This window comes from Numida meleagris, chromosome 16 (genome assembly GCF_002078875.1).
Source record: "Numida meleagris isolate 19003 breed g44 Domestic line chromosome 16, NumMel1.0, whole genome shotgun sequence".
In the NCBI taxonomy this organism is placed as follows: Eukaryota; Metazoa; Chordata; class Aves; order Galliformes; family Numididae; genus Numida; species Numida meleagris.
Window position 1 is genome coordinate 10,227,590 of NC_034424.1, and position 14,044 is coordinate 10,241,633.

General features: G+C 36.8%; 1 protein-coding gene across 6 annotated transcripts in view; it reads left to right on the plus strand.

Moving 5' to 3' along the window:
* Positions 1-14,044, plus strand: part of RALGPS1 (Ral GEF with PH domain and SH3 binding motif 1) — a 100,595-nt gene that overhangs the window by 70,759 nt on the left and 15,792 nt on the right. For 4 of the 6 annotated variants that reach the window (XR_002443678.1, XM_021414176.1, XM_021414177.1 and 1 more), the window contains one exon: positions 5,749-5,816. The exons of 1 other annotated variant lie outside the window; for it this stretch is intronic. Coding sequence is in view for 4 of the 5 variants with exons in the window: in XM_021414176.1 (XP_021269851.1) it covers positions 5,749-5,816 (68 nt within the window). In the remaining variant the exon portion in view is untranslated. Of the gene's footprint in view, positions 1-5,748; positions 5,817-6,148; positions 6,335-14,044 lie in introns of those variants that run through there. One more of the 6 variants, XM_021414180.1, reaches the window with a different exon arrangement.

Below are 14,044 nucleotides of genomic sequence, written 5' to 3' on the forward strand. Positions count from 1 at the left end.
TTAAGTTCAAAAGGATATCTCAATCAAATTTAGCAGTTTTCTTTCTGGGCTTGACTAGGAAAAAGTGGATTGATTTCACAAGAGGTATTAAAAAGAAGGAAAGATTTGATTCTTAGCATAAATGCTGCTGCAGTTGATACACATTTCTCTGTATTGGAGGACCTTTACCTTATTCTGCCATGTTTGTTTCATCCAAATAAAATTTTAAATTAGTGTCTGTATTTGTCAAAACTCATCACATCTTCCCTTAAAGAGATCTCCTGTTCCACTTCTGCTTGTCTATTTCAGTAAGAAGTTTCTGGATTTTCTTGAGTATTTGATTTCGTATTTCCTCTCAGTTGTCCCTAACAACATTTTCTCTCTTCATAGCATTTTCTGGTCTCATGCCAGAAGGAACTGAAAGCCTTAAAAAGGCTGAGCACAACGTTTTTATATTGGAAAAGAATTTTCTACCTCCTCTTTTTTGGTGACCTCGCATTCTGAGCTAGAGAAAGCATTTGTGTACTCTGAAGAGATCTATGCTTGATTTTTGCCAGAAAGAACAGAATTGTCTTACAAGCAGGCTGTCATGGAGAGAAGCTTAGATAGTTGCCCTAAAATGTATTGGCAGGATCCCAACACACGTTTCACCGAATGAGAACTTCAGTTACGCTGAGAAGAAAAATTTGGCAGCCACTTTATATAAACAGAGCTTTTCTCTACAATTTTTGTGCCAGTCCAATTGCTTGCTTTAGGTTTGTGCTTGTCAGCAAGTAGGAGTACTCCAGAAAACCCCAAACAGTTATGTCATATCCTATAAATAATAGATTTTTTTTTGCTTAGCCCATATACAGTTCTCCATAGAAGATAACAGATGACAGTGTTTGCAGGTTACATGACTGAGGGAACAAAAATAGGATCCAAAGCATCAGGATTCCTTCAAATTATATCCATATACGTCAATTATATATATTGATAATCATTGTTTTCTAAGGAAATCAACAAAAACCAACAGGCTTCAGAAATACCATGATGCAACTGCTGCAGAATCTTCTTCCTCCTCTAAGAGTGTAAGAAGTGATGTGAGGAGAGTGTTTGTCCGCAGGTATGCAGTTTTTCCCTGAGGTAGACAGCAGTATCCAAACATTACAACATTATGCCATGTCCTTTTGTAACCTACCACACCTTGCAGTGGTTCCAGAACAATTCTTTTTGCTGAACTTTCAGAATCATTAAGTCAGGTCTGGTATTCTCTGTGGTTATCCTTGGTCCTTGATTGGACAAAATAGCAAGTTTTCTCCTTTCACCTTCTTACTTAATCCTCCACCCCTGTTCTTCCCTCAGAGTTACATTACTGTAATCGAGGTAGTCTAGAAAAAGGAGACGTGACTAAGACTGTACCTTATTGACAGCCATGAAGAAATCCAAGCCCAGAATTCAAGGGCTATTCAGGACATGTTTTAATTCCGGAAGAGTTTGCCTGTATAAGCAGTTCAGGATTTGGCCCATCTAATTGAATTGAGACATTAAAGCTTCTGCCATTTCTCTCAGTAATAAAGCAGTGAACTTACAGCATCAGCTTTAATATGTGAATTTTTCAAGTGGCAAATTTAAGTGACAGAGCTGGCAGGATGTGTATTGGGTTAGAAATATGTTTGTTAGTATATATCTTTCTGAATGAGATTTTGTTAATATACACTATTGATTAAAGACAAAGTGAAGACTTATTTGTATTACAGTGTCATCTGGACAGGACGATCAGGATTGAAATGTACTGTAGGATGCTCTCTGTAAATATAATTCAGTTTAGAGCATATTTACAAAACACTGATATTCCAATATACTATATAAGATAATTTCCATAAAAAGCAGTTCAAACTTTGGTTCAGGTAGGCAAGATCTATGGAAAAGTATCCAAGAGAAATGAATAGGCAATTAAAACATTGTACTGACTCCTAACAATGAAGACTATATAAAAATACCAGCTGCATCTCATTGCTTTTAATCTCACAGCAAGAGGAATTGTCTAACAGGTGCTTAAAATACTAGTATTTAGCACAGTGAACCTTGGCAACAATCCATCTTAAGTAGGCCTCCCAGACAGCTGTATTTCCTGGGCCTTTGCTACCAAGAGTGATTTTGTAAGGCTGGGGTAGGAGGACGCCTTTGCTGGTAGTCTGATACCTCTAATGACCCAGTGGCTGTATGGATCAACTTGTGACTTGAATTGTGACTTGGGTGCCTCTGCCATAGAACATATTCAGGGATAGAGAAGCTTCCAGAAATTGTTGGACCTACAGTTTAAGTGCTACAAAGGAAGCCTGAAGAGTTCAGGATATGTCAGACCAATTTTACTACATAAACGTATATTGGTCAGAAATACAGAGTAACTGCTTTGAGGACTGTACTACTTCACTGCAGCTTAATCTTCCATATCTCAAGAAAGATGAGTAAGTTTCTTTCAGCCTCTTCATGGAGCAGCTAAATACATTGTTCATATACAAGGATGTAAGATTTGTCTCGCTCTCTGTGCTGTACTTATTCACTTGCTTATTATTAGGAAAATGGAGTAGAAGTAACTTTCGTGCCCTAGCAATGGTTTCCATTTGTACTGGAGAGCTTAACCTCATGAAAAAGAACAGTATTCAAGACTAGCTACCAATTTTATTTTCAGCGATATTTCCTGTTGATCAGTAAAGTTACTTTTAAATGAGCTATATGGCAGGAGGTAGTAGAATGTTACTTAATAGGTGGGATAGGTGGGATAGAGGTGAAGTTTACTTTATGGAGAATACTGACTGTTACATGTTCCCGAAAAATACTTTGAGAATCAGCCTTTTTTTTTTTTTCCAGACAGCATTTATTTTCTTCATCTTTTTACTGTATAAGAATAAAGCATTCATAGAATTGATAAAGTTGGAAGGGAGCTCTGGAGGCCATCTGGCCCAGCCCCTCCTCAAGCAGCAATACCAAGAGCAGAGTGCCCAGGACCATGTCCAGTCCTAGGAGGAGAACCCACAGCCTCTCTGGGCAACCTGTGCCAGTGCTCTGTCACCTACCCAGTAAAGAAATGATTCTCGATTTTCAGAAGGAATCTCTAGTCTTCCAGTTTGTGCTCATTGCTTCTTACACCCTCTCTTCATGTATTCATGTACATTGGTAAGATGTCCTCTGAGCCTCCTCTGAACAGTCCCCGTTCTCTCAGCCTCCTAATAGGAGAGTCGCTCCAAGCCCTTGGTTATCTTGGTGGCTACCCACTGGACTTTTTCAGTATATCCAGCTGTCTCTTGAACTGAGGGGCCCAGAACTGGAGACAGTACTTCAGGTGCTAGCTACTTCATCAATGCTGAGTAGAAGGGAAAGGATCACCAGGATCACCTCCTTTGGCCTGCTGGCGATACTTAGCTCAATGCAGCCAGAAACACTGTTAACCTTGTTAGTGGTAAGGGCATGCTGCTGCCCCATGTTCAACTTGGTGTCCATCAGGACTCCCAGGACCTATTCTGCCAAGCTGATTTCCAGCGAGGTGGCCCACAGCATGTCCTGGTGTCTGGAGTTGTTTTGTCCCAGGTGCAGGGGATGAACAACTACACGTACCCCTGTTGAACTATAGAAGTTCTTTTTTTGTCAGCCCATCTCTCCAGCTCGGCAGTGTTTTGCTGGGGTGGCCCTGTGGTGTCAGCCACTCTCCCTGTTTTCATGTCGTGCAAATTTTCTGAGGATGCAGTCTATACTTCCTATGCTTTCTTCTTTAAAAGCTTTGTCTTAATTCCCAGTGATAAACTGTTTGTCTTTTTTAATTCAGTAAAGCTCTATGCTCATATTTTTTCCTCAGCTATTTTACGTCTAGTTTTATGTTTATTTTAAATCATTAATACTATTTCCTCAGCTTAGGAATTTTAATTTCTAATGTGCAGTTTCCAAGGTTAATATCTAGGATTTGTCCTGGTGTGTATCTTACCTGAACCCTTGTTGTATTATTTCAGAATGCTGGAATTTTATAATTTTTGCTTCTCTGTCTTAGACTTTGCTCTAAGACCAGACTTGCTCGCCCAGGTAAAGCAAAGATTTTGTTTTTGAAAAGAATTCCTGAAAACAAAGTAATTCTAACAGTGCTGTGATAGTGGATGAATATAGTGACTAAGATGAATTTCTTATTACGCACAGATATGAACACACACACAAAAAAAGTTGTAATGATTTTTGGGTTGTTTATTTGGCATGTTGGAACAGAGGTAGTTTTTTATTTGTGGTGGTAGATTTCACTGGGTATTATATTTATTTCATTCTAAGAAAGACATTTTTACAGTGAGAACAATCAATCACTGGAACAGCTGCCTCAGGGACAAAGTGGAATCTCCATTGCTGGAAGTTTTCAAGATGAGATGGAACAGAGTGCTAGATAATCTTGTCTAGACACCCTTTTCCATGAAATGTTAGACTAGATGATCTTCTGAGGTATTTTCCAACCTGGGCAGTTCTGTCATGACTGGGAGCAGTAAGCTAGGATTATATAATTTGCTATGTGATGGATATGCATGTTTTTTGTTGGTAAATACATCAGTTGTCAAAGTTTGCATAGACCTATTGATAGTATAACACCAAGCATGTGAGGTGCCAAAGATTCTGGCTGTGTGAGTACTATTTGGAAGAGATTGCTTACACTGCTTACCTAACTGTATACATACATATCTGTATGAGGGCAGTTGAACATATATGCTCATGTACATAACCTGTGCCTCTCTGTGGAAAATGCAGTGTCAGAGGAACACCAAAAATTAATTTGGATAGTGACAAATAAGTCAAGGCTGTTGGAAGCTGTCCTGTTAGTATCTCTTCTATGATATAAAAGTCTTTGATTGTTTTCAGCCTTGTAGGGGAGAGTGGGAACAGGAGAGAAGGACGAGGAGTGACAACTTATTGTCAGAATGCATCCTTTTTTTTTTTTTTAATAATTTATGTTAAACATGTCAACAGAGTACTTTATATTTACCAAAGCTGAAATTTAGGCTTATATTTGTTATTATTTTTCTAACGCATTCTCTTTTTTCATATTATGACTAGCTAAATTCCATTCTTTGTTATTCTGAAAAAATATTCTGCCATTATTGAAGTTAATCACCAAACAGTCAAGCTTCACAAGGGCTGAAGATTTCAGAGTGGACTTTAACTTGACTAAATAGATAAACAACATCATCAATTTTTATGTTTTCTAAGGATATAACAAGTAGAGAGTGATGTAATCTCATTTAGTAGCACTGAAAACTGTTGCTGTTTCAGTGAACTTTTAAGTGAAGTACATTCCACTGATGCTTTCTAGATTGTATAAAGATACCAAACCTCTTTCTAGAACCTTCTTAAGAACATAGGTCTTCCATTCTGCCTTATCTTCCCCCTTTTTTTCTCCTCAAGAGTAAAAAAGTAGCATAGTACAGGTAATTGTGTGAAAGCAGATCTTCTTTAGTTTTGTCAAATATTCTGGTCACTAAAGGAAGTATAAGAATGTCCTTGCCTAAATTTCATGAGGAATGCATTGAAAATTGCATCATTATAGAAAGGGAAAGCTGAATGCTTACATGGGCTGACTAACACTCAGACCATTTTGTGATGGATTTATTAAATAAATGTTTCCATGGTGACCAAATAAATTACACTTCCAGCAAGGTAAAATTGCTGCTTACCACAGCCAAAATAATTGCTTTGATCAGTTTATTTCAACTTTTATTGAGAAATGGTATTGTTAATTTGTCTAAAAAATTGTTTTTCCAGATTATCATTAAGAATTGAGCCAGGTAACAGCTCTCCTCGACTGGTTTCGTCCAAAGAAGATCTCACAGGTATAAAAGTTCATTTCTAAATGTAAGAAAATAATTTTAATTACAGAAGCTCTCTAATGAAGTACATAGGAAAGAACGTTAATCAGCTTCAAATATGGATTTTTGTTGCAAATACAAAATTATCTTGTAGGGACTGTTAAAAAAATGATCTCTTTCCATGCGTTTGGCAAGTTTCAGAACATCATTAGTTCAGCACACCATTCTTACACTAGTTAAAGGTCTGATTTTCATTGCAAGTTTTTACAGTGCCAGCTTGTACTTGGGTTAGCACTGTCCTTTGTCTTAAATAATTGTCCTTTGTTTGTTTTATTTGCTCTTGGATTTTCTTGCAGTGATAAATGATACCCCACATATTGGGATGGATATTGCGCATATCAACATTTGTACTACTGGACAAAACAAATTCGTTGATCTTGAATGAATGAAAACTTTGATTTCAGAAGTAAGATTTAACTTACAGAGACTGCAAATGAGGAATATAATCATGGGTTATTTGCATTTCTGGCTGGCAAAGAAGCAGCATTTTTGAGATTATTTATTAGTAAGTGTCACATTTTTAATAGGAAGCATAAAATCTTACAGATTTTTTTTTTTACTTTTATAAAAGCGTAATTACATCACAGCACGTCTATAATTAATCCCTGGAGCTGACCTGTGTAAGTGGCCAAGGTGGCCTGTATTGATATTGAGGTTTCCCACTAACCTTGTTACCGTAAGAGGGGTCTACTGTGAGACCATTATTCCCAGTAATATTACTGTGAGATAGGGATTCTTGCCTTGTATATTTACAACTGGGGTTTGAGGAGAACTCAGAGTGCTTGTTAGCACTGGAACAGAATTTAGATTGGTTGTTTGGCCAGTTTTCTTTTGTTTGTTTTTTACAAATGTTTGCATTTTCATTAGTATTTAATAAGTGAAGAAGAAAGAGGTCTCTTTCAGTACAGACAAATAACTGTAGTGAATAACATAGGAAATTCTTCTTTCTGGTTTCTGTATAAACTGACACATAAATATGAAACAATTTCATTGTGTGAGGGGGGAAGACACACAGTTGAAAGATTTGTATAAATAATGTGATCTGTTGAATAGGTTACGTTAGCTCTTAAATGAAAAAATAAATCATGATGAGAAAAGCATCTCTAAGAAATATTTCTTCTAGTGGGTGCGTGTACAACTCTGGGAAATTTTTAAAATATTTAGACAGTGGTCAATAATGTTTTGGCTGTGGACATCCTCTCTAATCGGAATATAGGGAAATAGAAGTATAAAATTAGGGATTTTCATAATCTGAACTCTTCTTGCACCTAAGCACTTATGCTTACTTATGATTACTGCTATGTATGTGCATCCATGAGCAATGCTTCTTAGAATTTCCAATTGGACAGAACGTTGAATGCATAATGCTAGCACGTTTTCCTTAAACTGATTGAGAAAAGGAACAAAGCACATGTAACATATTTAATTAAATTGTTTTATTTACAGATGAAGAGAAGCATAAATTCCTAAAAGCTAAACAAACATGAAAATGCGTAAAATGTAGTTATTACTATGGGAACCATTATCACAAAAGCTGTTCTATTTTAATCCCTTAACCTGAGTGGCCTGTTTTCTGCCTCACTGTGCTAAACCATGTGTGAACGTATTTAAAGAGAGAGAGAGAGAGAGAGAGAGAGAGAGAGAGAGAGAGAGAGAAGACTATACTACATCTGACAACCAATTTAATTTTGCATTCCAAATGTCATTTTTCATAGCAGATGAGAGGGGAGAGATGGGCGGGGGGGGAAGGTAGAGAAAGTTTGGCTGAGGAATAGTTTAGGTGAGGGAAAGAATTGGTTTGGATAGGTAATCATGTTTTATCTAGGAGTATTAGGAGAGAATTAACTTTTCCCTCAGAATCTACAGTGCCCCTTCATGCCCTGTAAGGTTGCTCTGTTCAGAGTGGTGACTAGGAACCAAATTTTGAGTCATTCCTGTTGGTTAGTTCTTCTGTTAGTATTTCCTTCGAAATCTTGACATGCTTATGCACAGCTGTTTCTTGCTCAACTAGAGAGTTCTTATTTACTGTCATCTAGACAATGAATGCCACCAATATTTTGTAATACTTAAATGATTTTTTTCACCTGAGTGTGAAGATGCTAAAACCAGTGTACTTTAATGAAAAATCAAGCTGATTCCCAAGGAAGCAATCTTCAGTTCAGTAAATTAACATGAATTCAAATTGAAATGTAATTAAGCACTAAGGCAGTAATGTATTGTTTATTTCACAGTGTTAATAAATAGAGATATAACTAAATGTTAATCTTGAATAATTACAATCTAAAATATAAAAATGTTGGTAATGAGTTATTTGACCACTGAGAATTAAAAATAGCACATTCTAAGGTATTCAAATCAACATTATTTGGATTCAAATTGTAGTTTTAGATTATTTCCATTTCAACTATTGTACATCAAGAGTAAACTCTTTCCAGTCAGCAAGTTATAATGGTAGGAGATGATCTGAAAACAATTTAGGCAGTAGTTTAATGTGCTAATCAAAAGCATAGGAGTCTGAATATAGTCATTTTAATGTAAAATAAAGACTTGTGACCCTTGAAGTGCAGTCATTAGTTCAGTTTTTTTGATAGTGAAAAAGTTAACACATTATCAATATCTAATTCTGCTTGATTCTGTGGTTAAGTTCTGTGTGTGACATACTTCATACAGGCTGCCATATGTTTCCAAGTATGGAGAAAAGTTCGGTACTGTGGTAATGATTCCTAAGTTTATAATGAATTAAGTGGCAGGAATTAGTATCTTCTTCATGTCCTGAAGTATAACTACTTGTGTTGATGATAGAAGTGTTTTCCTTCTCAGCACTGTGACTTAATCTTCTACCTAACGTCTCTTTCAAAAGAAGATTAGCAGTTTATTCTATCCGGGGACATTGTGGGTTTCTTTTTTCCTGTTGAAGTATCTAAAGGAGTGTGAAGCTCAATAAAAGCAGTTATATCCTCCAGTATTTCTGTTTGCAAAGTACTGGAGAAAACCATGTGTTCGTTTTCCATGTTGGTTGCCAATTGGTTTTCCAGTAAATTTTGAACAGGAGGCAAACGTCTGATTAAAATGAATGTCTCACAACAGGCTATGTTTTGTGTATTAGTGGCTACGATGGTCTCATTTAATTACCAAATGCATGTATAACTGTGAATAGTGCTTTCACAGAACGATTTCATGCCTACCGTAACACTGTAGAGATTCTTGTTACTTGCTAGTAGTATTTATAAAGAAGCTTTAAACAGTTCGATTGTATATTTTGAGGAACAGTGTAATTCACACAACTTCCTTGGCAGCAGCTTAAGTCTGTTCATTCTGCCTTGCTATGTAGAGAGGCGGGGGTAGAGGAGGGAGAGAAGAAGGCGGGAGGGAGCAGGGGGAGAGAAGGTGGGGAGGAAGGGGGGAAGGAGGAGGGCTACAGCATGCAAACTGTTCAAAGTTTCCAGTTGAATTAGCTGTAAAAGACATCTGTGTTCCTGCAGTGTTGGCTAGGAGTTGCCAAGCATTTATGGTACAACTATTAAATGGATAATTTTAGACAGTATAACTCAATATATTTTTCTAGAACAAAATAATGAAATACGTAGAAAATAAGTGATCTTTCTAAGCAACTGATGTTCCTTAGAATGTGTGTGCTAAGTGTAGATGAGTACAGAAAACTGTATTTATGTTCTTTATCAACTCAATTGAAGGACTGAGAAGGTCCTAGGGGTCCGAGTAGATGGAAAACAAGCCAGCAATGTGCACTTGCAGCCCAGAAGCTAATGGTATCTTGGGTTCCATCAGAAGAGGGGTGACCAGTAGGACAGGGGAGGTGATTGTCCCCCCTCTGCTCTGCTCTCGTGAGGCCGCAGCTGGAGTATGGCATCCAAGTCTGGAGCCCCTAACACAGGAAAGATGTGGAACTTTTGGAAAGGGTCCAGAGGAGGGCCACGAAGATGATCAAAGAGCTGGAGCACCTCTCCTGTGAATACAGTCTGAAGGAAATGGGCATATTTAGCCTGGAAAAGAAAAGGCTGTGGTGTGACCTCATAGTGGCCTTCCAATATTTAAAGAGAGTTTATAAATATGGGGGTAGATAGTGATAGGACAAGGGGGAATGGCTTTAAACTAAAGGAGGTGAGATTTAGATTAGGTATCGGGATAGTTTTTTACTGTGAGAGGTGCTGGAACAGGTTGCCCATAGAGGCTATGGATGCCCCATCCCTGGAGATGTTTAAGGCCAGATTGGATGGGGCCCTGGGCAATCTGATCTAGTACTTAATCTAGCTGTTGGCAACCCTGCCTGTGGCAGGGGGATTGGAACTTGATGATTCTTGATTCCAACACAGGCTGTTCTATAATTTCTATGATTAATGTTATTTTGAAAAGTTCAGAGCTCACATACTAATCAGAATATAGAAAATGGTTACTTGCTGTCTGAAATAGACCACATTACCCTGTCCTGGAAAAAAAAACAACGAAAAGATAAAATAATGTTAAAGTATTTATCATGTCCAGGAAATTACCTCTCTAATACTGAGTGAGTGACTCTAATACTAAAACTAAATACTAATAACTAAATGACTCAAAGACTGGTCCTGATGTTTCTGTGTGCTTTAACTAACCCCTTCTTAATGTTAGCATTTGGAAGGCAACATCCAGGCCTCAGCAATGGGCGTCTTTATTTTTTTTGTTATGCAATAGTCAGGAATGGTTCCTCACCCCCTTTTTTTTTTTGTCTGTTTTGTTTGATTTTTTTTAATTATTTTTTCTAAGTATACCACCGTATAATTCTTGAGAGGAGATTAAACAGACCAGAAGTTTTACCTTACTGTCCTAGCAGGAATATGGAACAATTAAGCAGAAACCACTGTATTTTATTTTTTTTGTTTTTGGGGTGGAATTCAGCCATTGCATTGAGTTAATTTATCTTTGACAGTTGCTGAAGAGTTTTTCATATACGTTTTAATTAATTAGAAGCAGCAGATTCATCACATGTAAACTTTATGATATGCAGGAATTAAGTGTAGAGAAAAGAAGAGAGACTGGAATGTTTGCACATTTGTAATCCTCTGGAAGTAGGTGTACTACACTAGTGATGTCCCTACAGCACTCCAAGCATTTTAGAATTAAAAAAAAAAAATCATTTTCCGTGTAAACACTGAGGCTGACATTTAGTTTTGCAATTTGTTTTACTGGTTGCTTTGGTAACTAATAAATAGTTTGTGCTAAGTGCTTTAGCAGCCAGTCATTCTGTGGAAATTAGGTTTGTCTAATCCTCATGCAAGTGCTTCATTACTGCTTCATGTGCATAATGTCTGTTTTTCTTAAACTAGAAATGGCAGAACTTTATTTTCTTCACAAAAGTTTACAGGCCATCCAGAAAGCTTTTCTCTTTAGTTTCAAACTTACACTCATTTCCAATCTGTTCCTCTGTGATATTTTCCCTACGCATTTTTAAAAGTCATTTGGGTATTTGTGAAAGAAATTAATACCAAACAAATGTGCGGGATTCACATGTAATTATCCAAGATTATCCACCAAATCCAGACAGGAGTAGAGTGTATTTTTTCTTAACAGACCAAGTCTTTCCAAAAATTGTAGAATGTTATGTCTGAGTCATCAAGAGAAGATTATCACACTCAAGTTTTAATTTTATCACTTTATTACTTCTCTCTGTCTTCCTTACCAAACAAGTCTCTTTGTTATCCTAGGTTACTGATATTTATTTTAACTGCCGTGCTATTAGCTTAAAGGAATGTTAAGAACACATAAAATAGACAGAGGAAAAGGGATTTTTCTACTGTTTTTTGTCTCTTCCTTCACAACAACTACAGGAATTAATTTATATGAAAAGTTTTTTTTATGAACTGTTTAATATATTTTTTGGAACTCAGATTTCAGAGTTCCTCTGTATCTATGCCCTCACAGTGGATATGTTTTCACTGCCACTACGGATGTCAGCTAGGCTCACACTACAGATGCAGCTGCAAGATATTCAGCAGGTCAGGGTGTTGTACATTCTACTGGTGCAATGTAAGTAACACAAATGCTGAAAATTACTGAATCTATAGAAGTAGCAGCTGAGGGGAGGGATTTGAGAGAGCACAGAGAAGTGCAGCCAGACTCTTGTCCTTACCTTATTCTTGTCTGAGAAGCGGGTGTAACATAACGTGTTTCCCGTGTGCTGTATGCATTAATGAATCTTGCTGGATTTTAAAGCAATGTTTTGAAAATGAAAACTATGCTTTGACAATAGCCATCATTTTAGATTTGTTTATTTTTACGTCTTGATTCTGTGCATGACATTGTTCTTAAGTTCCTTATTGTGTGCTTTGTAAGTAGGCCTTGGTATTTGAAAGTTTTAATTGTCACCCACTGACTTTGGTTACAATGGCTACAGAAGAGTAAAAGTTCACAGCAAAGATTTAACTAGAGAGCCTGTGTCTTAAAGCATGTATTAAATTTTATAAACAGAGCTGATAAATATCATTTTTACTTCCTAGCTTCTCACCAAAAAAAAAAAGTAGTTGAAAATATTTTACCTCGTAGAAGAATCCTGTCACTCTATTTTTAGTAAATAATATACAACTCATTTTCAGTTTTCTGTTTAGTTGCCTAGTGTTGGTTTATTGATAGACGTTTAGCAGAGAAAAATTGTGAGCTATAACTTTTTCACCCTGTTACTTTTTTTAAAGAGTTCTGGAGACTGTAATTGTTCACATGTCCTACTGAAAGATTGCGAAAGTAACATTCATTTGTAACATTTGAAGGATTATTCATGGAAAAATTATGCAAAGGAAAAAGCAGTGAGATCCTCTGGGATATGTATAAACTTTTCCAAATGTTCTTGCCACAGACCACTAAACAGCACTCAGCTCATTCTGATGAAGTTGTCTTATGTTCTCTAACGCAAACAATTTTTAATAATATTTTTATATTTTTATACAATATTTTTTGTGCATGTCAGCATAGCCTTGAAAATGATGCTGAGAAATAATGAAAACCAAACTAACCCTTGTTTATGCCAGCTGACTGGAAAATCCTGCTAGGAGTGCTTTGTCTCCATGAAAGGCAAAATAACAGAATAGCAATCATGGTAACAGTATGCACTAGGAGTGGAGCCAGGAGAGCAAAGAGAGTTAGCAGTAGCAGATGACTTCAGTTATTGGGGAAAAAAAAATGGGCAAAATAATCTTAAATGAATTTAAGTTTTGGAATTTTGTTATCAGCAGTATCAGGCATAGGTTGCCCAGCTAATTGCTCAACAGTCTGGTATGTCCATAAACATCCCTTGGCTGTGCAGCGTTCATCAGTATCTCACCGTTTACCCTCTTTGGCATCCTTCTTGGCACAGTCTCACTTGTCTTTTACCCCTTAACAGAAATGAGGTCATCTCTCTTGTGCTTCATAACTCATACCGACACCCTCTACACCCCTGACTTCTTACTGAACTGACTGTACCCTGCAGCAGAATTCCAGTCTAATCAGAGCTCCAAACTTCACAGTTCTTCATAGATATTTGACGGAATAGCAGATGTAAAGACTTTGTAAAGGCTTTTAGGCTCAGGTTCTTTTTCCTCAACACAAACTTAACAGAGTCAAATGGTATTTGTTTCTTTCTCTTGACTTGGAGATGAAGAAGAAGCAGAAATACATAGAAAATGGCTTCTCCAGACAGTTTTATATCAGCACAGCTGATATTTCTGTCTTCACTTTTTCCCACAAAGCATTCTGTTCTCTATTATCAGGATCTTCCCTAAAGACATCTAACTAGGAATTCAAATCCTTTATCTCTTTTCCCAGGACTATATCAAATAGCCAGGAAGTCAGGCGGGAACTGTTGCCTTAAATTGTGAGGTTCCTACACCGGTTCCAACAAATTCTGTCACCGCTGGGACATCTCACCTTAGTTAGGCAGTATTTTAACATGAACTGAAAACTGATAGAACAGTTTTTATATCGGTCTTCAGTCTCAGAAGAACAATCCTCTTAGTCAGATTGCGTGATTTGTTTCAGTTCATTTTAATAAACTTTTTCTGTTCTGAAGTTGTCTAGGTAATAACAGCTCTTTTTATAATTAAGTTATAATGATCACTCAAATATTTTTGGTTTTGTTATATTCACATTAATGTAAATTTAACCCCAGGCTTACTAAAGGGGAATTTTTTAAATTAAAGTAGATTTGTAGAGTGAAAATTCTGAAAGAA